General features: G+C 39.6%; 1 protein-coding gene across 1 annotated transcript; it reads left to right on the top strand.

The window, feature by feature from the left end:
• The first annotated feature begins 874 nt into the window (after positions 1-874).
• On the top strand, positions 875-25133 carry LOC124152496 (alkaline phosphatase-like). The gene is made up of 11 exons (XM_046525440.2): positions 875-984; positions 5830-5913; positions 6840-7060; positions 7836-8010; positions 16680-16852; positions 17558-17665; positions 19321-19417; positions 19639-19779; positions 20760-20951; positions 22689-22802; positions 23442-25133. Exons 2-11 carry the CDS (start codon positions 5847-5849, stop codon positions 23726-23728), a joined length of 1575 nt encoding a protein of 524 aa, XP_046381396.2. The 5' UTR covers positions 875-984; positions 5830-5846; the 3' UTR covers positions 23729-25133.
• The last annotated feature ends 160 nt before the right edge of the window (positions 25134-25293 follow it).

Genomic DNA, 25293 nt, shown 5'->3' on the forward strand with positions numbered 1-25293 from the left:
TTAATATATATCCTATATGAATACACCTACACCTTTCATTCTGAGTGATGTGTATAACATGTCCGATATATATATACTCTCCAGCATTTCTTTGTGTGTAATGCATATTATATATCCTGTATGAAGACACCTTCAATTTTCATTCCATGTGAAATATTGCCGACGTGACTTAAAATTTTAACTCACTCATTCCAAATGATGTATATAACATGTCCGCTATACATACACTACCGACTTCTGAATGATGTATATACAATACTTCCCACCTTTCACTCTGAGCGATGTATTTAACATGTATTCACTGTGAGTGATGTATATATTATTTCCTTTATGAATAAGTGAGAGGCGACTAACGGGATCGGGTGGTCAGGCTTGCTGACTTGGTTAATGCATGTCATCGATCCCATATTGCATGGATCGATGATCATGATATTAATCACTGGATTGTCTGGTCCAAACTCGATTATTTACAGACCGCAGTCATATACCTGTTATATTGTTGAGTGCGGCGTTAAACAACATACAACAACTACAACTGTATTATCACAAGCAGGGGGACAGCGTTTATAATGAGTGACCTGAACTCAAGGTGGATGAATATCCATGATAATGTGAACGATGTGTAATGAATACACCACTATTCCTGCCTGTCTTGAATACACTTCTCCAAAGACTTGGCGGGGTGGGTGTTGGGGGGGAGAGTGGTAATTTGACCTTGTTTTCATAAAGGAGGGATTCCCGGAACGCCTTGTGACGGCAAACACACTCGACGAGTCACCAATATTGTGTGTATATTATATCTGAACCAACATTAACGCATATGGAGAATGACCCGTCACCTGATTCGCTTACCTCCATGATGAATATGCATGTACTACCTCAGCACACTGCAACGGGCGGTTGTGAAGCTGGGGACTGAAGCAAGACAGTACACGGGCGGGTGTGGAAGCTGAGCGTCAACCCAGGCTGATCTCGAGGTGACAGGTTAGTACGTTAAGCCATCATTGTCTTATTGTATCATCACTATAAAAAAAGTGGTTCATATTGTCGGAATGAAAGGACTCAATTCCTTACATTAGAACAATGCGTTAGTCCCTCATTTTATTACATTTGTCAGCACACAAAATAGAACTGAATCCTACTTGGATGTTTGGATGTTTGTTTGTTTGTTTGTTTGTTGTTTAACGTCACACTCAGCAATATTACAGCGATATGACGGCGGTCTGTAAATAATCGAATCTGGACCAGACAATCCAGTGATTGACAATCATGAGCATCGATCCACGCAGTTGGGATACGATGACATGCATCAACCAAGACAGCGAGTCTGACCACCCGATCCCGTTAGGCGCCTCTTACGACAAGCATAGTCATTTTAGATTATTTACAGACCGCCGTCATACAGCTGAAATATTGCTAAGTGCGGCGTTATACAACTAACAAAGAAACAAAACTTCACAACAATCACTATGACGAGGTATGCATATCTTGCAATCAACCTGAATCCAGTTACTGGAATGTCAAACCCGGGCTTGGTTAAAACAAGAATTGCAGTTAGATCCGCTATATGCTGTAGATCTCCTGTAGTCAAGAGATGCAATAGCGAGGCAGAACTATGTCAATTTAGTAGGGACAGACAGCTTCTCAAACATATATCAACAGAGCAGCCAAAGATAAAAATGAAATCATATCATGTACGAAAATAGAAATCATATCATCACAAAAAGAGAAAGTGTATGAGTACTAAAACTTGCAATAGATATGCGTACCCTACGTACACACAGTCCCATTCGACAGTCTACAACACACGAATAACTGTCAAACAAGTTTGGGTACCCCTTCTGTTCAGGCAAGTTATTTAGTTCAATAATTTTGTATTAAAATCCTTTTCAATTTGTTTTCACCATTTTCCCTATTCCATGCATGTTTATGTTGCTACATGTTATTGCTCATGTTTCCAAGTATTGTAAAACACTTTAGTGTTTCTCCTCCTTAATCTAACGTTATAACATTTCAGGTCATTACCATCATCTAATACACAAGAGATGATACCAAGACATATTTTATTCGGGTTTATGGTCTATGCGGTCTTACAATTGATTTCATTAGTCTTTAAATCTTATGTCTAGTAAATATTTTCACAAACAGGGCTGTTAGCTGATATAAGGAAGGTAACATCCAGTTGAGGACTGAATACGACGTACGTTAGTCTGTTATCGACTTTTCTACAATTAATATTTTAAATAAGCCGTTAATACGCCAGTTGTGACAGGGATGATGGTATGGTAGCTGTAGCAGACAGATTGATAGCCGTTGTTACGTGAGTCACTAGGTCAATAGTACGACATTGGCCTTGTTGATTGTTACTATACTATGAGGATTTCTGTTGCCAGTGGCGGACGTAATTCAAACTCCTTCCACGCTGACATCGCACCAAATTACCGATTACATAACTCTTACTGAGAGGGTGTGGTGGTAGTTCACGCGAAACGGACGACACTGTGTAAATTGAGCGGCTCCTTTGATATCGCATTAGAGCATACTTTTAATGAATGACACATTAAACGATGTTACACATCAGGATCGCGGAGAAAATACAAGATTCATTCTCGTTGAATATATATATCAAGGCACCTATTCATCTTTCATAAACTTTTTGTGTCTTTGTGCTTAATATATCCACATATCAACGAAAATATGTTATACATGTATCCACAAAAAATATACATGTACAGGGTAGGTATTTGCCCACAGCAACACCTGCATAACTGTTTATTCACGCGTGGTGTGGCAGATTGTAATTGACCGAGAGCAGGTATTGTAGAATCACCTATAAGGCCGACACTGTAATTAGATACAACGTACTAATGAGAATATGAGAATTATCATAAGAAGGCTGTTGCGTTTTTCTTAACTATTACCATTTTCATACCAAAAGCGACAATGCATTTAAAAGTTGCTTTAGTGTCACAATATTCACTCACGTTTTCCTCAATCGCATTGAAACATAATTCCCACTGGTCAGTTCGACACCGCATGTAATTAAATAATTATTTCGAGATGTCGTTAGAATGTGAGATATTCAGCCAGACGTTATACAATAAAAGACGAATAGTTTTTTCCATTAAAATACGCGCACGCGTACCTGTATATTGCATACCTAGTGTCACGTAATTGCCCAGTGTGATGTATTAACGGGACATAAAATGGGAAATGAAATAGAAACAAACTAAACTTTAATGTTGTGGAAAATAATTCCAATGAATTGGAGTACACGCGCATGAATTCGTATGATAAACTGTCAAAAAGTTTTGAGAGGTAAGGCCGGGTTCATTAAAAATCGCTACAATATGTAAAACATTTGAAATTTGTAAAACTTCTGTAAAGGAAACATCCAACCAAAGGCCCTTCTTAAATAGTAATGTAATGATATAATATAAAGTATATTTCACATGATACAATATACTTTGTACACAATTACTTAATTATTTAAAGGGACTGACGAAAACATGTGCGAAATATTCTAATAACGCCATAAATTAGTTGAATTAAGGTAAAACGAGTTGAACCATGTGTCATGCTTATAACACCTTTATGTATTTTCCAAACTAAAACTGTTGAGCAAAGGAAAATATTCTGGTTTGGACCATGGGCGAGAATATTTTCCTTTACTCAAAACTCATGTTTTTGTTTCTCAAATACATATATGTATATCTTTCAAGTATCATGACACAAAATTTAACTCATTATAACTTAATTCAACTATTTTATAGCGATATTGAAATATTTCGCCCGTGGGCGAGAATATTTTCCTTTACTCAAAACTCATGTTTTTGTTTCTCAGATACATATATGTATATCTTTCAAGTATCATGACACAAAATTTAACTCATTTTAACTTAATTCAACTATTTTATAGCGATATTGAAATATTTCGCCCATGGGCGAGAAAGAGGTTTGGCCCGGGTGACATAGTATAAATATTGAGTTTTTGAACAGTTTTTTTTTCCTTTTTTCTTCCTTGGTATGTTCCTATGAAAACAGCATGTTTAATTTTGTAAATACCTTTGACCGAGAGTCGGCAAAGACCGTAGAGTTTCTGGACTATTGGGTTTCCAGAATTAAAATGGGACGTGTTCTATATAGTCTTACCTTTTCGTGAAAACGTATACGTTGTGTGTTAAAAGAATGAAACATGGCACAGTAGCTGGTTATGGCTTCCAATACTTTCAAGATGTGGACTCATCCAAACAATCCAATATGTTAGCCAAATTAAAATGGCCGCCATGGAGGAATAACATTTTATAGCATATCTCGTATGAATGTTACCCACAACCTAAATATATTTTGAAAAATAAACATTTGGAATGCATTTACCCAACACTACATCTGTAAAGTACTATATCGTAATAGACTATTTATCTTAATGTATGTAATGTCAAATGTCAAAATTAGCGTATTATATGCATAAAATATGATGAACTTATAGTGACACTACGGAAATATCTGTAACGCGTCATAGGGGCGGTCGGGTAGCCCAGTGGTTAAAGCGTTCGCTCGTCACGCTGAAGACCCGAGTTTGATTCCCGACATGGGTACAAAGTGTGAAGTCCATTTCTGGTATCCCCCGCCGTCATATTGCTAGAATATTACTAAAAGCGGCGTAAAACCAAACTCACTCACTTGTCGACATCTCCGCTGAAACCACATGGCCAATGGAGCTGACACTCTGGGTGCAGGATCCCAACTGTAGTGTCCCTTAGCAATGCTCACAGAATTCTGATCAACCGTTTGTAGTGGCATTACATCTAGCACAACCCTCCACAAACACACACAATAATCCTCCACAAATACACACAATAACCCTCCACAAACACACACAATAATCCTCCACAAACACACACAATAACCCTCCACAAACACACACAATAATCCTCCACAAACACACACAATAACCCTCCACAAACACGCAATAACCCTCCACAAACACACACAATAACCCTCCACAAACACACACAACAATCCTCCACAAACAAACACAATAACCCTCCACAAACACACACAATAATAATCTTCCACAAACACACACAATAATCCTCCACAACTGAAATCTGTTTCCTATACACTGGCGAAGCAACATATACGCAAAACAACAATTGTTTTTAATCCATCGGTCTGTCCGCTAGAGTAACTGCCCTTTGTCAAAGGGAAGCTACTCTAACCCTAGTCTATGAGACGTCACGGCCACGGTCAGACGTTGTTGACAGTCGGTCTGTCCTGTCATAACGTTAAGAAGTGTAGTCAGATGTACACACAGCGACAAAACGAAACACGGTAACAATTCAAACATATTTCGGCCAAATCCAACTATTTTAATTTGTGGAGAAGGTTTCAAGCCGCAGAGGTCTAACAAGCACAGATCTATATGGCTACTGATCCCGCTTGTCTAGGCCTAGTGACCTCGCAAAATTGTTTCGAAATTTATATCTCCAAAGTTGCCAAAACTTATAAAATGCCTTAGCTACGTCACAGTTAGGCACTGATTTTCAGTATAATAAACTGTTCTTTTGATAATGATAGCAATTATCCCTGTAGTTTATCCAGATTCCCGATGGTTAATTCTGACTCGATCGCCGAATGATGAGGGCGACGCCATGTTTGTTTATAAACAGTGAAAGTAGTCCCTACTTGACCTTTGATATTTGCATCTCTATCCGCATATGACCCCAACGGATATCGTTTTTATCCGTTGGCTTTATCCTGCCGAGAAACCTACCCATTGTATGATAAAATATAATACCCAAATACACTACACTTTGTTCTTTACAGAAAGTTTCTCAACCAGGATGCGAGTAGCTGCTTTCGTGTTGTGTTTGCTGTTGTGGTGTGCAACCCTATCGGTGGTGTCAGCGGGTAAGTCGGGGGTATATGGATAATTATTTATGTCAACACAGAAAATATTGTATTACCGTGGCTTGTGTCCGCCCTTAAGGCCTATTTGAATTAATAAAAGGTTTGGCTTAAAATTCAGTGTAGGTGATCGAAAAAACAACGTAATTAATAATTTTCAACTTTCAGATAAGCACTGCTACAAAAGAATGAAAAAAACCTAAACAGTTTCATTATGTCAAAATCATTTATTGTTTATTTGAATCGGCCAAATATGTTTTGTCAAAAGTTTTGTTTCTCTATCTTCAGGCTTTTTTGTCGGTCGGTCTCCTTGACAAAGTTAAAAATACGAGGCCCCATGAAGATACAAATACATCAAGCAGTTAAACAGTTTTATGTCGAACTTAAGTCGTGTTTTACGCCACTTTTTACAATCCCACGTTTGAGGACCTCCGAAATCGTCTTCACACATTGTACTCATGTGTTAATCGAACACGGGCCTTTGGCGTGGCGAGTGAGCGCTTCAATCGGTGTCTAGCCGGTTGAGCCACATTTCAAAAATGACTATTGCCGAATGCGCCACATTTTCAACTGTGTGCAACCACTAGACTACCCCATCGGCTTGTTGTGCTCAGAAGTGACACCCCGTGAACGTTCGTTCCGGGATACAATAGGTCCTCACCACAGCATGCTTGACATAGGCGTCGAGAGAAACAAGGATCTGGTGATTATAGTGTTGGATCTGACTGATTGCGTCTTATCATACGCCGACTTCAGGGACCTTCGTTCATGCTATCATCCACGGATCTGGACCAGGCTGTATTATTTACATACCTTCTTGATGAAGCTAGATATTTTGTTACTGCGGCGTTAAACAACATTCGTTCTAGAACTACATGTTGGTCTCGGAATGTCTCAGAAATAAAATTAACAATTATTTTATTGGTCAGATGGGGAAGAATGGGTAACGATGGCGCAGAAGACGCTGATGGAGTCCCTCCAAATGAAGCCGAACACCAACGTTGCCAAGAACGTCATCTTCTTCCTGGGTGATGGGATGGGCGTGTCCACTGTGACGGCAGGGAGGATATACACGGGCCAGACAGAAGGGAACACTGGGGAGGAGACGGTTCTGTCTTTTGAGAAGTTCTCCAATGTGGCCCTGTCTAAGGTTTGTAACATTACTCTCTTTTTGTCATATTTATTTGGAAAATGTTGGTTTTTTAAAAATATAATTAAAATAAATATATTGTTTGGTTGAAAGACGTTATCACGATTTATCAATAACTAACCTCTGCTTCACTGAAAGAAGTTACTGTCTGGGAAGGAATATGGAAAAAAACTTTCTGAAAATGTTAAATTTTATTTGTGAAATTTGGGTCCGCGGATTCATGTTGAGAAGTAAATGACAAAAGGGTTTCACTTTAAGATACTTTCGATGTTATCGCCGTCGTAGATCGTAAAAAGATATTGTAAAAATGCAGCCTCGGATAATTATTAATAACAACGGGGAAGCGCCTTTGTTCAAACCTTTGAAGTTCTCAATATCAATATGAGTGCTTTTTGACCCCTGTGGTGATTGGGACACGGAATATATCCCAGCAGCCCTTCATTGTCGGAGCAAATTATGAGGGTCGGGTGGATAAAGTGTGTGACGATTGCATTTGCAACGGGGTGTACACGGGTTGCCTAACGCGTTGCCCATGAGTGTAGGGGGAATGAACTTCTCGGCAGTAGTGTACATATAGACAAGGAGTGACACCCGCCATCTTGGTTCTTATTCATGATTTCGCACCTTGTTCGAATCACAGCACGATATCCAGACTCGATTATTTACAGACCACCGTCATATAGCTGGAATCTTGCTGAGTGCGGCGTTTAAACATACCCAAACAAACATGAAAACGCCGGTCACACACCCATCACACCCGACGCTCTGTTTTCAGACATATAACGTAGATCGTCAAACAGCTGACTCGGCAGGAACAGCCACGGCCTTCTTGTGTGGGGTCAAGGCCAACTTGGGAACTCTCGGGGTCAGCGAGAGTGTGGCGAGAGAAGACTGTGATGCACAGGATGCTGGGAAGGTCGAATCTATCCTCAAGTGGTCTCTTGATGAAGGTATGCTTGAAGATCTTCCGTTGCATTCTGAGGACAAAATTGTTGCAGCAAAGGACCATATTCTGGCATTTGAAACTGGCGCCGTCCCTCCAAAGATCATAGTCGGATGACATCTGGAACAACCAAACCGTCACAGAGAATACATCACTTAACACGTCCCATTTTAATTCTGGAAACCCAAAAGTCCAGAAACTCTACGCTCTTTGCCCAGTCTCGGTTAAAGGTATTTACAAAATTAAACATGCCGTTTTCATGGGAACATACCAAGGAAGAAAAAATGAAAAAAAAAATGTTTAAAAACTCAATATTTAGACTATGTCGCCCATGGGCCTGCCCATGGGCGAAGTCTGGCCCATGGGTAGGCCCATGGGCAGGCCCATGGGCGAGAATATTTTCCTCTACTTAAAACTCATGTTTTTGTTTCGCAAATACATTTAATGTATTCATTCAAGTATCATGACACAAAATTTAACTCATTTTAACTTAATTCAACGATTTTATAGCGATATTGAAATATTTCGCCCATGGGCGAGAAAAAGGTTTGGCCCATGGGTAGGCCCATGGGTAGGCCCATGGGCGAGAATATTTTCCTCTACTTAAAACTCATGTTTTTGTTTCGCAAATACATTTAATGTATTCATTCAAGTATCATGACACAAAATTTAACTCATTTTAACTTAATTCAACGATTTTATAGCGATATTGAAATATTTCGTCCATGGGCGAGAAAAAGGTTTGGCCCATGGGTAGGCCCATGGGTAGGCCCATGGGCGAGAATATGTTCCTTTACTTAAAACTCATGTTTTTGTTTCGCAAATACATATAATGTATTCATTCAAGTATCATGACACAAAATTAAACTCATTTTAACTTAATTCAACGATTTTATAGCGATATTGAAATATTTCGCCCATGGGCGAGAAAAAGGTTTGGCCCATGGGCGAGAACATGTTTCTTTACTCAAAACTCATGTTTTTCTTTCGCAAATACATTAAATGTATTTATTCAAGTATCATGACACAAAATTAAACTCATTTTAACTTAATTCAACGATTTTATAGCGATATTGAAATATTTCGCCCATGGGCGAGAAAAAGGTTTGGCCCATGGGTAGGCCCATGGGCAGGCCCATGGGCGAGAATATGTTCCTTTACTTAAAACTCATGTTTTTGTTTCGCAAATACATTTAATGTATTCATTCAAGTATCATGACACAAAATTAAACTCAGTTTAACTTAATTCAACGATTTTATAGCGATATTGAAATATTTCGCCCATGGGCGAGAAAAAGGTTTGGCCCATGGGCGAGAACATGTTCCTTTACTCAAAACTCATGTTTTTCTTTCGCAAATACATTAAATGTATTTATTCAAGTATCATGACACAAAATTTAACTAATTTTTACTTAATTCAACTATTTTACGGCGTTATTAAAATACTTCGCCCATGTTTTCGTCAGTCCCTTTCAAGCATCAACTAACTGTTTGCAAAGTATATTGTATCATGTGAAATATACTTTATATTATATCATTACATTACTATTTAAAAAGGGCTTTTGGTGGGGATGTTTCCTTTAGTTCTACAAATTTCACCTGTTTTACATATTGTAGCGATCTTTAATGAACCCGGCCTTACCTCTCAAAACTTTTTGACAGTTTATCATACGAATTCATGTGCGTGTACTCAAATTCATTGGAGTTATTTTCCACAACATTAAATTTTAGTTAGTTTCTATTTCATTTCCCATTTTATGTCCCCTTGATACATCACACTGGGCAATTACGTGACACTAGGTATGCAATATACAGGTACGCGTGCGCGTATTTTAATGAAAAAAACCTATTCGTCTTTTATTGCATAACGTTTGGCTGAATATCTTACATTCTAACGAAATCTCGAAATAATTATTTAATTACATGCGGTTTCGAACTGACCAGTAGGAATTATGTTTCAATGCGATTGAGGAAAACGTGAGGGAATATTGTGACACTAAAGCAACTTTTAACTGCATTGTCACTTTTGGTATGAAAATGGTAATAGTTAAGAAAAACGTAACAGCCTTCTTATGATAATTCTCATATTCTTATTAGTACGTTGTGTCTAATTACAGTGTCGGCCTTATTTACAGGTGATTCTACAGTACTTGTTGTCGGTCAATTACAATCTGCCACACCACGCGTGAATAAACAGTTATGCAGGTGTTGCTGTGGGCAAATACCTAGCCTGTACATGTATATTTTTGTGGATACATGTATTACATATTTTCGTTGATATGTGGATATATTAAGCACGAAGACACAAAAAGTTTATGAAAGATGAATTTGTGCCTTGATATATATATTCAACGCGAACGAAGCTTGTATTTTCTCCGCGATCCTGATGTGTATCATCGTTTAATTGGTCATTCATTAAAAGTATGTTGTGAGGCGATATCAAAGGAGCCGCTCAATATACACAGTGTCGTCCGTTTCGCGTGAACTACCACCCTACCCTGTCAGTAAGAGTTATGTAATCGGTACACAAATATATTTGGTGCAATGTCAGTGTGGAAGGAGTTTGAATTACGTCCGCCAGTGGCCACAGAAAGTATAGTACCAATCAACAAGGCCAATGCCGTACTAATAACCTAGTGACTCGCGTAACAACGGCTGCCAATATGTCTGCTACATCTACCATACCATCATCCCTGTCACAACTGGCTTATTCAAAATATTAATTGTAGAAATGTCGTTACCAGACTAACGTACGTCGTATTCAGTCCTCAACTGGATGTTACATTCCTTATATCAGTTAACAGCCCTGTTTGTGAAAATATTTACTAGACATAAGATTTAATGACTATTAAAATCAATTGTAAGACCGCATAGACCATAAAACCGAATAAAATATGTCTTGGTATCATCTCTTGTGTATTAGATGATGGCAATGACCGGCAATGTTATAACGTTAGATTAAGAAGGAGAAACATTAAAGTGTTTTACAATACTTGGAAACATGAGCAATAAGATGTAGCAACATAAACATGCATGGAATAGGGAAAAAGGATGAAAACAAACTGAAAAGGATTTTAATAAAAAATTATCGAACTAAATAACTTGCCTGAACAGAAGGGTTACCCAAACTTGTTTGACAGTTATTCGTGTGTTGTAGACTGTCGAATGGGACTCATGTGTGTACGTAGGGTACGCATATCTATTGCAAGTTTTAGTACTCATACACTTTCTCTTTTTGTGTTTTGTTTGTTTGTTAGTTGTATAACGCCACACTTAGCAATATTTCAGCTGTATGACGGCGGTCTGTAAATAATCGAGTCTGGACCAGACAATCCAGTGATTGACATCATGTGCATCGATCCACGCAATTGGGATACGATGACATGCATCAACCAAGTCAGCGAGCCTGACCACCCGATCCCGTTAGTCGCTTCTTACGACAAGCGCTGTCGCCCTTTTACGCCAAGAATGGTTTGTTGAAGATCTTCACGGGTCTATTGAATGCAGGGATTTGTGTAAAGTCATTCAGACAGCATACAATGCCAACTAAAAAATTATACTCAGTGTCTCCGCAAAGTAATATAGTACGGTACTTAGAGTACATGTGAGATTATACTCAGATTAGGGAGATGTTTAATCCATATAACGTGTTATTATTCTACCTAACAATGTATTTAATGAAATGAATGCAAAACAAACTCAAAAGGTTTCATTGAAAAAACTACCCCTAGTCTTGACTTATAAAACAACTGCAACCCGACACAGATTAAACGCAACTTACAAACACAGTCATAATCTGGTTAGTCTGTATCACTCAACGAGGCCGCTTACTCTGCCCACAGTATGACAGTATTGGGCAGTTCAGTAATTAGGAGCCAAATCCAGGCAGGTACGCTGGTCACACTTGACTGGTCTGACTGATGATTAGGTCGTCTGACAATTGGGAGTGAAACATAGCAAGAAGTATCTGCGAAACTATTTGCTCCTTTTATGGGACCGATTAGTTTTATGACCATGGGCCTCGGCACAAGCGTGGTGTTGGAAGACAAGTTATACATGTACATCCGATATGGTGACTGTTTTTCGCTATTCATATTCTAAATACATTCATAATACCACAACATTTTAGTACTCCTTGAAACTTTACAATCACTTCAATATGTACAATAGATTGAACGAGAACACTTGATATATTGCAGATTATTAAATCATTGTCTCTATTATCAGCCGCTACGTTTGTATCGTTTGCATTGTACAAAGAAATATTTTATCTGTCCTTTTGCAGATTTAGCCTCAGAATGTGCTCATTCGAATTAGGAACGAAAATAATTGCTTATCATGAGTATATATGATACAGTTAAAAGTTACTTGTACACTGTAGACGTATTCACTTTAAAGTCGCATACGACCTTCGCGAGCGAGTTGAATGATCCAGGTTAATTGGAACGAAGTCTAGAGAGGGTTATAAAGTTTTGTATTTGGTAATGTGTAGGTTTGTTAAATATAATTTTTTAAATTCCTTTTATTTCAATATGTAAAAACATAACTATGCGCTTAAAAACAGAGCTGACTTGATGGGAGATAGCCACCTCAGATTGTCTGTTGGACACGGTTTAACCTTACTGTGTCCTCACCCTGGTTGTTGTTACCGTTGTTATAAGGGATTAAGAGCTACGGCTCATTGCATTTTTGGTTACAGACTGTATCACTAAAGTGGACATGTGCAGGTGAACTCTGTTCAATTAGTAAATGAAATGCCCCAAAATGTGAACTCCAGACAATAATAACCTGAGGGTAAATCCACGTGCGTCTGCCTTTCCCCTCGTTCACCTTCGAAATCCTTGATTATTATATCATGCCAGAGTTCTGAAATTCAGTGACAATGTTGCTGAACAGTAGAATCTGATGGACGTTTTGTGCAGAACCTGTTTGACACTATGGGTTCCAGGACCACTAACACTCTGAGCTGAAAAAGTTTGGTCCTAACCGCACCCAACATCTACAAGTTTGTAAGCTTGTAGACATCACTAAGAAGTAATTAACAGTCCCATGCTGAGACCTTTCTCAAAATTCAGACCGGTGGCAGGCTGCCAACAAAGAGAAGAAAATATCGCAACCCCGACACGAGTGTGCTCAGTCAAACAATGAACTTACAACCGGCAGAAAACAACTCTAGTTGAGTATGCCATGCTGTATCTCAGCCGTGTTGGCCTGAAAATTTAAACATGCTAATTAAATCCAAAATCGTATAAATATTTTTAATAGAAACCGTATCTTAATTTGTTCTTGCACTGCATCATATCGTGTATTTCATCTGTATATGTGTAATGTGTATATGTATCCATGACTACACTTATACCGCATATTCTGCGACTATAATTAATCACCTTATTATTGTCTCTCCATTTACCATGGCTGACTGCACTAATACCCTTTTAACAGTGGACACCGATATCAGTATACATGTAGGCTTTTTGTTCAAAAAGGAATATGCAGGAAATTATATGTAACAATTAACTGTGTACTAATTATGTGTTTGAATGTTATCACTTTTACGTTCTGAGATACAGTGAAGTAAGCATCTTCTAAAATCTTCTAAAAGTATAATAAAATACAAAACTCTCTGCCGTAATTTTTTGTGGAAATCATTCGATCAAGTAAAAATGACTGCGTGACAAGACGAATCAACTATTTATACCCGATAAAAGAAACTGCCGTATTTTAGGAACAGTGCTATAACAAGACATTTGAAATTTCTAACAAGCAGATACATTAGATATAGTGACTAGACTACAGGTACGTAATCCGTATCAATCAAAGGTGTAAAAAAAACTGAAAATCATATCTGTCGGAGACCTACCAAATTACCAAGTTTTATCATTACTATATTTATTACAATGCAAATACTTTAGTGATACATTTTTAGAGGAGAGGGCATACACACAAGTATATTGCTTCCGTGTGTGAATGCAGGTTGTACTTGGTATCTAAGTTCTCAGTTTCATACCGGTTGTATAACTGAATTTGTATATGGAACCATGCCTACAGCATGACAATTACTTGCTATTCGTCAGTTTACAACACACATAACACGGTCAAACAATTTTAGGCACCGCTTTTGCGAGTTATTTAGTACAATAATGTTTAATTAAAATCTATTTCAATTTGTTTTCACCATTTTCCCTATTGACAGTCGTTGTTGCGTGCGTCACTAGGTAATTAGTACGGATTGACCTTGTTTATTGTTTCTATACTTTGAGGATTTCTGTGGCAAGTGGCAGACGTAATTCAAACTCCTTCCGCACTGACACCGCATCAAATATATTTGTGTACCGATTACATAACTCTAATGGACAGGGTGGGGTGGTAGTTCACCGGACGACACTGTGTATATTGGGCGGCTCCTTTGATATCTCCTCCAAACATACGTTTATTGAATGACCCCATTAAACGATGATACACATCTCGATGAATATATCAAGGCACTAATTCATCTTTCATAAACATTTTTTTGTCTTTGTGCTTAATATATCCACATATCAACGAACATTTGTAAAACATGTATCCTAAAAAATATACATGTACAGGCTAGGTATTTGCCCACAGCAACACCTGCATAACTGTTTATTCACGCGTGGTGTGGTAGATCGTAATTGACCGAGGGCAGGTATTGTAGAATCACCTGTAAATAAGGCCGACACTGTAATTAGATACAACGTACTAATGAGAATTATCATAAGAAGGCTGTTGTTTTTTCTGAACTGTTACCATTTTCATACCAAAAGTGACAATGCAGTTAAAAGTTGCTTATGTGTCACAATATTCCCTCACGTTTTCCTCAATCGCATTGAAACATAATTCCTACTGGTCAGTTCGAAACCGCATGTAATTAAATAATTATTTCGAGATTTCGTTAGAATGTAAGATATTCAGCCAAACGTTATGCAATAAAAGACGAATAGTTTTTTTCATTAAAATACGCGCACGCGTACCTGTATATTGCATACCTAGTGTCACGTAATTGCCCAGTGTGATGTATCAACGGGACATAAAATGGGAAATGAAATAGAAACTAACTAAATTTTAATGTTGTGGAAAATAACTCCAATGAATTTGAGTACACGCACATGAATTCGTATGATAAACTGTCAAAAAGTTTTGAGAGGTAAGGCCGGGTTCATTAAAGATCGCTACAATATGTAAAACAGGTGAAATTTGTAGAACTAAAGGAAACATCCCCACCAAAAGCCCTTTTTAAATAGTAATGTAATGATATAATATAAAGTATATTTCACATGATACAATATACTTTGCAAACAGTTAGTTGATGCTTGAAAGGGACAGACGAAAACATGGGCGAAATATTTTAATAACGCCGTAAAATAGTTGAATTAAGTAAAAAATAGTTAAATTTTGTGTCATGATACTTGAATAAATACATTTAATGTATTTGCGAAAGAAAAACATGAGTTTTGAGTAAAGGAACATATTCTCGCCCATGGGCCTACCCATGAGCCTACCCATTGGCCAAACCTTTTTCTCGCCCATGGGCGAAATATTTCAATATCGCTATAAAATCGTTGAATTAAGTTAAAATGAGTTAAATTTTGTGTCATGATACTTCAATAAATACATTTAATGTATTTGCGAAACAAAATCATGAGTTTTAAGAAAAGGAACATGTTCTCGCCCATGGGCCTGCCCATGGGCCTACCCATGGGCCAAACCTTTTTCTCGCCCATGGGCGAAATATTTCAATATCGCTATAAAATCGTTGAATTAAGTTAAAATGAGTTAAATTTTGTGTCATGATACTTCAATAAATACATTTAATGTATTTGCGAAACAAAATCATGAGTTTTAAGTAAAGGAACATGTTCTCGCCCATGGGCCTGCCCATGGGCCTACCCATGGGCCAGACTTCGCCCATGGGCAGGCCGATGGGCCACACTTCGCCCATGGGCAGGCCCATGGGCGACATAGTCTAAATATTGAGTTTTTAAACAATTTTTTTTTCATTTTTTCTTCCTTGGTATGTTCCCATGAAAACGGCATGTTTAATTTTGTAAATACCTTTAACCGAGACTGGGCAAAGAGCGTAGAGTTTCTGGACTTTTGGGTTTCCAGAATTAAAATGGGACGTGTTACTTATATATCACACCTCGTCATTGTAAATATCCGTGAGCAGCCCCTTTGTATATACTTAGATGTTCACAACATTAACTCTCCGGGAGACACTGTTTCCGGATTAACAGGGTTGACTTTATATGTATTGAGAACCCTGGGTAATGATCCGTGTTGACGTCACTGCTGTGAATAGGGGGAAAGGGTGGCCCAGTCGCCTGAAGCGCCGGAATTCGCTGTGAAGAGTTGCGTCCCTTGGCCACGGCAGAAACCTATGATTGTGGGTTCGAATCCCGGTTCGCCCCGATTATGGTTCTCGGTTTGTCAACACCATACCCGTGCTCGTGGGTTTCACCGAAGTGGTAAACGTCTGAGACCAACATCACTTGGGCTTTCCTCCCACATTTAGCTGACACGCCGTGATATAACTGGAATACACATTGTCCCCATGTAGGGAATAAAACCTTGGTCTTCGGCGTGACGAGCGAACGCTTCAACCACAAGCACCCCATTACCCTAATGAGAAATGACAGTTTAATTTACATTTTTCAGGAAAGGCAGCCGGCATCGTGACCACTGCCCGTGTGACACACGCCACCCCGGCAGCCGGATACGCCCACTCGGCAGAGAGAGACTGGGAGGGGGACGCAGACACCACCAAGAGTAACGTCACAGGGAAGTGCAAGGACATTGCCCAACAGCTTGTGGATAACCTTGACCTTCAGGTAAAACAACATCCGGTATACGACACCTCTCTCTCTTTGTGAAGATCTAACAAACACTTCTTGAACCCCGAGATAACTTTGTCCTACCAATCTACATTAAAGGTGTCTGGGGTCTTCGGGCAATCAGATGTCAGCTTTCTAAAACGACGCGATTTTATATATTCACGGTCTCAATTCGGAAATATATATCTTAAGAGAAAATTGACACAGAGCACAAACATTCCTTTGAGTGTACTTTGGGGTCATGGGGGTAGTTAGTGTTGGTGTTAAATTTGTGTTAGTGTGGGGTGTTTGTGCGTGCACGCGCGCGCGGTGTATGTGTGTGTGATATCGACAACATATTTTTTTATCTCCATTTTTATTTCCATTATGAACTGCCCGTTTTTGCGAGACAGAAATCAGATAATGTGTTCTGCATGTTTCGCTCGCTCGTTCCGGGAATTTACAAACCTCGACGCTGATTGGCTGATTATATATTACGGTTTTCCTGACACTATGAACGGTTTGTGAGACCTTCACGCGGACAGGTATCACACCCAACTAAGATATCCTTTTTAATACGATTGCGATTGCAACACGTTGGGAATGGAGTAATGAAATAAGACAAGGTCTAATTATACAGTACATTTTCAATCCCATTACTTCCTATCTAATGCTTACCGTAACATGTGTGGCACTCACTCACTCACTCACTCTGTCTTCCAGGTGGTGATGGGAGGGGGGCGCCGCTACTTTCTGCTCAACAACCAGACAGACCCGGAAACTGGAGAGATCGACCCCAAACATAGGGCTGATGGACGTGACCTGATTAATGTAAGAATCGCCATGTCATAAGACTGGTTCCCGACACACTGTGCGCTGCTGACTGTTGGCGATTTTACGAGCGTTCCGGGCTAATGTTTGGTTTTACACATTGAATACACCTTGACCGGCTCACAACTTCTATTCAGAACTAACCCGTCAATTACGCCCGTTTTGTTGTTCATCGGAAGCCATCTTTATGGCCGAGTTCCTTGGTTAGACTTGGATTACGAATCCGAAAACTACCCCACCCCACCCCCCAAAAATGAGAAATGGGAAACATAAATGGAAAGCAGTGGGGGTTGTTTTATTGCTTCGACTAGAAATAAGTAAAATGTAACCTCTATTTAATGTCAGTATCAATATGAATATGTAACTTTAAAGGTTCAAGGCTCAAAGAATTATGACGAATCGCGAGCGGAAATTAAAACAATTTTTTGAAATTGGAAGTACAGAAATATATTTTTTCGACCAATCGATCTGATTATTTGGGCCAAAAATCCGTAATGCCCCTAAAAAAAACGACGAAAAAAATCTATAAAAGAGTCCGAATCTGCCCCCTTTTGTTAGAATCAGTCTCACACGCTCCAATCCCTGAACTTGAAACAGAAAGTACTTGCACAATGAGAGATACCTGTCCAAACACCCTGTGATGTGAGAGACATACCTTTTGAGGGTTATTGATTGAAGCGTTGATTGAGGGGTTGGATGTCGGTCAAGTGAGACTGGGGACCTGTTCACCGCCTATATGTAACCTCGGCCATCTGATGAATAGCATTGATTGCAGATGCATATTGAGCTATTGGCCTGCTCATTGTGTTCAAACAGGACGTGTACACATCGTTAAAAGTGGATGAGAGTTGACGGTCACGAGAACTTGTGTCATTGGTGTCGGAATCCTACGACCTCAGTGTCCGAAGTTCATGTTGGGAATATAACCCGGCCCTTTGTACTGTGGAGAATGAACACATTACCCGTTGGCTTAACTCAGCGCTGTCATTGTAACAATGCTTGATGGGTGGGGCGTGTTTATTTATTTATTTATTTATTTATTTATTTATTTAATTATTTATTTATTTATTTATTTATAGGTTCTATTTTTTTCTCTCTTTTAATTTCTTTCGTATCAGTGGATCCGTAAACTAGTACAAAAATGAAGCATCGTCATATTTGCAATATGTGCAGCGATGTTTAAAATCAATTGTTTAAAAGCATCGTCTTTTGCTCATAAGATTAATTTGTACATGTTTCATTTAATGTTATGTCCAGATTATCATTCAACACAACTATAAACTGAACAACACTCGGTTTACAAGTGAGAGTGAGTTTTGTTAAGGACGCTTACATTTCAGTCAAAACGTGTCAACTTAATGTGGGAGGAAAAGCCGAAATGATGCAGGTCTCAGACGTTTACCACTTTGGTGTAACCCACCAAACTGACAAACCTAGAAACTGTTTGCTGACATACCTAGAAACATAATCGGGGAGAACCGGGATTCAAACCAACGATCATAAGTTTCTGGCGTGCCCAAGCGACGCAACTCTGCACAGAGACTTGATGCGTCTTGGCCGACAAGGTCACTCGTGCCCCAACATTGGAAAGAAATAACTGAAGTCACATAATGCTTTTACGTGTTTGGCACAGTTACATGCGGGACTATTTGCAGGATTGGAAAAACGGCAAGGGAGATAAGAATGCGATGTACGTGTGGAACAAGGCCCAGTTCGACTCTGTAAACCCTGCGAAAACAGATTACCTGCTAGGTGAGCACACTGGTAGGGACCATCTCATAATCATCACAGAATATTACGTCAGATTTTTATTGAACTTTGTAACCTTTAGCTTGTATGCACGTTTATTTTGCTGTTTATGGAGTTTTGTTCTCAAATAGTTTTGATAGAAAGTTTTCGTATTTCTTTTGTTTTCTATTTCACCGGATGTGGCTTTTTTCGTAACCACGAATCATCCTAAACTGGTGTTTCAGGTCTGTTCGAATCCTCCCACATGCAGTACGATATAGAGCGCAATTCTTCTGGTGACGGGGAACCGTCTCTGGCCGAGATGACGAAGAAAGCCATTGAGATCCTGAAAAAGAACGACAAAGGATTTTTTCTCCTTGTAGAATGTGAGTTTACGACGTCTGTGTGGACCTAACGCTTTGAAGTAAAACGCATTTAGTGAGTGACTGAGTTTGGTTAAACGTCTTTTTGAACAGGGGGGCACGGGTGGCACAGTCGTCGATGGCGCAGCGATTCGCTGTGCAGAGTTGCTTCCCTTGGGCACGCCAGAAACCTATGATTGTGGGTTCGAATCCCGGTTCGCCCCAATTATGTCTCTAGGTTTGTCAGCACCATACCCGTGCTCGTTGGTTTCACCGAAGTGGTAAACGCCTGAGACCTGCATCACTTCGGGCGTTCCTCCCACATTAAGCTGACACGCCGCTATATAACTGGAATACTGTTAAAAGCGGCGTTAAACCCAACTCACTCACTCACTCTTTGAACAGTCTTTTTTCTCAGTTATATGAGTCAGCTTGATGTGAGAGAAAAGCCGGACGTGACGCAGGTCTCAGATGTTTACCACTTTGATGAACCAAAAAGTACTGGTATGGTGCTGACAAACCTGGAAACATAAAAAGGTCAAATCTGAGATTCGAACCCTGGCATACCCAGGGAACACAACTGCGAATTGCGGTATCTAAGATGACATTTAAAGATGGTGTACGACCTTGATATAAAGCATTTGTCTCCTCAGTAGGCAATAACCAATCACTTCTGATTGCCAAACGGTTTGAAATTGGTTGAATGTGTATCTCTGTGTCTCTTTGTGACGTTCATTTCATGATAGTCTCTTAGACCTCAGCCAATCACTGACGTATATATTAATTATTTTCAGTAGTAGCAAAGTATGGCCGATATTGATCTGAGGCGCCACACTGGTCGTGCAGAGTTGCGTCCCTCGGGCGCGTCTGGATCAGCTACTTGTGTGTTGGAATATCATCTTCACCGCGATTTTAACCTTCATAACTTCGGCTTTTCCACCCATATTAAGCTGACACTCACTGAAATGCAGCGTAAACCAACTCATTCCACCTCTCTGTTTCAGCTGGCCGTATTGACCATGGTCATCATGACACCTACGCCAAACGCGCTCTGCACGAGGTGAAGGCCCTGCACGAGGCCGTCAAGGCCACCATGGACGTCATCAATGACTCCGACACTCTCGTCGTCGTCACTGCCGACCACTCCCACGTCTTCACCATCGGCGGCTACCCGTCCAGAGGCAACAATATCCTTGGTAGGTGCCTCATGACAACTGGAAAATTCAATGGCAATCTGTTTGTGAGGGTAATATGTGAGGACTGGATGCTCTTCTTTACAAAAAGTACACCAGTGCTCATAACTACTCACCCAGCCTTTCATCGCAGGAGTCAGCGCGACGCGGTTGTGGAATTACCGCAGTACGAATGTAGAATTATCGCGGTCCGAATGTAGAATTATCGCGGTCCGAATGTAGAATTACCACGGTAGGAATGTATTATTAACGCCGTACGAATGTTGAGTTACCACCGTACGAATGTAAATTATCGCGTTACGAATTTAGAATTATCGCGGTACGAATGTAGAATTATCGCGGTACGAATGTAGAATTATCGCGGTCCGAATGTGGAATTAACGCGGTACGAATGTAGAATTATCGCGGTCCGAATGTAGAATGATCACGGTCCGAATGTAAAATTATAGCTGTACGAATGTAGAATTATCGCGGTACGAATGTAGAATTATCGCGGTCCGAATGTAGAATTATCACGGTCCGAATGTAAAATTATAGCGGTACGAATTTAGAATTATCGCGGTACGAATATGGAATTAACGCGGTACGAATGTAGAATTATCGCGGTCCGAATATGGAATTAACGCGGTACGAATGTAGAATTATCGCGGTCCGAATGTAGAATGATCACGGTCCGAATGTAAAATTATAGCTGTACGAATGTAGAATTATCGCGGTACGAATGTAGAATTATCGCGGTCCGAATGTAGAATTATCACGGTCCGAATGTAAAATTATAGCGGTACGAATTTAGAATTATCGCGGTACGAATATGGAATTAACGCGGTACGAATGTAGAATTATCGCGGTCCGAATATGGAATTAACGCGGTACGAATGTAGAATTATCGCGGTCCGAATGTAGAATGATCACGGTCCGAATGTAAAATTATAGCTGTACGAATGTAGAATTATCGCGGTACGAATGTAGAATTATCGCGGTCCGAATGTAGAATTATCACGGTCCGAATGTAAAATTATAGCGGTACGAATTTAGAATTATCGCGGTACGAATATGGAATTAACGCGGTACGAATGTAGAATTATCGCGGTCCGAATGTGAATTATCGCGGTCCGAATGTAAAATTATCGCTGTACGAATGTAGAATTATCGCGGTCCGAATGTAAAATTATAGCTGTACGAATGTAGAATTATCGCGGTCCGAATGTAAAATTATAGCTGTACGAAAGTAGAATTATCGCGGTCCGAATGTAGAATTATAGCGGTCCGAATGTTGAATTATAGCTTTACGAATGAGGAATTATCGCGGGATATTTGTAAGTTATCATATCACCGAATTCGAAAGTCAGCAGCCATATATATGCATTTGTCAATCCTCCATTTTCAACAGGGATAGACTTAGATTCGAACTAGTGTCTCGGTGATTTAAGACGCCGCAATTCGCGTTCCTTGCTGCCACCCGTAGTTATATAATAAAGACACAAAAGTAGATTGAACATATCAAACTATATTGCTACAATAACGTAAGGAGGTTCCAACAAACGGTTACCATCTGATTGACTTAGGTATGGGGAATACCACTTCCGGGTAATTTCCATTCTATGTTTAGTAACTCAAGTTAATTCTGTACATTATCATACCTGTCTTTGAGTCAATAGGTGTTTTTGTCGAATAACTTGGTCAATCAATATTGCGGAAATCTTTGCATTATCTAATAATATTATATGTTGCATTGATCAGACAAGGTGGACCGGGTGCCGAACTACAGAGAGACGATTGACAAGAATCCCTACACAACTCTGTCATACGGGAACGGCCCACAGGTCCGCAGAAACCTCACTGAGGTGGACACAAGTAAGTAAACACACACGCACGCACGCACGCACGCACAGACACACACGCACGCACGCACGCACGCACAGACACACGCAAACACACACAGAGACAGAGACAGACAGACAGACAGACAGACAGACACACACACACACACGCATTAGCGACTTGTACTTGTGTAACCATAGAATTTTATTGAATTTTATTGTTATTGTCATTTAACCATTATCACATGACTAACTACGGGTCTTGCGGGTCTTGGTAGTCCTGTGGGTACCCGGGTCCTACACAAGTACCCCATCCCAACCCTAACACACACACACACACACACACACACACACACACACACACACACACACACACACACACACACACACACACACACACACACACACACACACACACACACACACACACAAATAGGCAAAAATGAAACAAAAAAGAAACGTTTGTTTGATGCTGTTGTGATGAGCAGAGTGAAGCAGGTTTTGTCATAATCAGTTTGCGTTGGTTTACGGATACCAGACATTCAACCTTGTAAAGTTCTGATAACGTTCGTAAATATTTGGTCAAATACAATTTTCAAGTGTAAATTGTGATAATGAGCGCGACGTCAAACCCCAGTTCACCTCACCTCACCTGTTGTCTCTTTTCTTACAGCCGATGTGGATTTCCGGTTTACCAGTGCAGTTCCATTGAGTTATGAAACCCACGGCGGTGAAGACGTTGCAATATTCGCCCACGGTCCCATGGCGCACCTGTTCCATGGGGTGCACGAGCAGAACTATATTCCGCACGTCATGGCGTACGCGTCGTGCGTAGGGATCAACAAGAAGCATTGCGATGTGGTCGAAACTGCAAACGGAAGTGGACAGAATATTGTGTATTACTACGCTGTTGTTCCCTGTCTGTCATTAGCTGTGTTGTTGTCAGGGCTGAGACACTGATGCTGATGTGGTGTCCATGTGCGTCAACGTATTAATGTTAGTGTCTTTTGGGGGAATTTTGTTTCTCACATGCAAAAGAAGCGTAAACATAATAACAAGCTTAATAACCGTCCGTCGGAATCGCCTACCTTATTTTCAATGTGGGTGTGAGATTATTAATAAGGGACTAATTACAGCTTGCGTTCGATTTCAAATCCCTGGTGGACCTAGGTGAATCCAAGTTAACCTTGGTTGATCAATGTTAGCTCATGTTAACTGATTTACGTCATACTTCGGTTGACCTTAGTTGCCCAAACCTCCGTAACCTCTGGGGTGCGGTACTCTGCGGTCTCCAAGTGACGTCATTGTTTTAGCTAATTAGTTGATTCAATCATGAATAAACTTAACCAGTATTGGTACCATATGTACAGTAAACTACACTTATAATGAACTAACGGATATGACGAACTTATTTTTTGTCTCAACCATTTGCTGTACATATGCTGTATATGCTTATAACAAACTACGGTTATAAAGAACTAAAATTAGTGGACCCTTTGAGTTCGTAATGACCGTTGTTTACTGTATTTTGATATGCGTCAGGGAAAATTATTTTCGATTATTGATATAAATACTTTAGAATCAGTAATGCAACTAGGTTGCACCTCGTTTCATGTTCTAGGCGTTTTGAATTCTCTTGTATTTAAAGCATTAAATAGAAAAGGTACAATGGCAGCTTTGTCAAGCAATGAAACAGTTGCAAACCTCTCATAACTGTGTGTTATAGCAATGACTGTTATGATTCTTCTTCTGGCGGCCATTATTTTCACCAAGTTGCATTTTATGCGTTTTATTTTGTGTTCTTTGTGTACTGCCTTGTGTTCCCCTTGATTAACGCTGGTTTACTAAGGTTGAATCCTGGTTGCCGGAAAAGTAGAACATCAATGGACGTATTATTTTAAGTTCAATATTTCCGAATCAATTCATGGAAGTAAATAGTCAAGTTGATACACACAACCTTGTCATCTCGATATCATCCCGGTATCACACGTGGCCATTCTTTCCGGATGAAGCCGAATGCTTTCTTGCAGTTTCCGGAGAGACGCGATGGGTAACGAGTCAACATGAACACATGTCGAATGCACCGATCTTCGAAGTGTAAATAATTCTGCAACAGATAACGTGCAAAATATCGGGGAATTGTTCCAATGATGATACAGGCATGAACTTTACACAAAATCCTCTTATTTGGTATGTATATTGTGAAAGAACGTTAGCCACGCGAAAATCTAAGATGGCTGCCAAATTTCAAGTTGGCCGCTATTGTTATAATCATTATCTATTTATGGCGTAGAAATTCATAGAACATTCCGAACATAGTCTTGTTTTCAATGTTCAATAAAGTACTGCTTTTACTACTTTGAAACCTCAGATGTTCTTTTCATTCTTTCAGAAGTCTTTTGTAAACAAAGCCCGCAGTGACTCTTCTCGACGTGACTCGCAATAATGACTATTTCATTATTAGACAGTAAAAGTATTTATTTCCAGTGGCACTATGTATATATAATTATGTTCGCTTCATGTAA

Source organism: Haliotis rufescens, unplaced genomic scaffold (genome assembly GCF_023055435.1).
Source record: "Haliotis rufescens isolate VD_foot unplaced genomic scaffold, xgHalRufe1.0.p SCAF_13, whole genome shotgun sequence".
Taxonomy (NCBI): domain Eukaryota; kingdom Metazoa; phylum Mollusca; class Gastropoda; order Lepetellida; family Haliotidae; genus Haliotis; species Haliotis rufescens.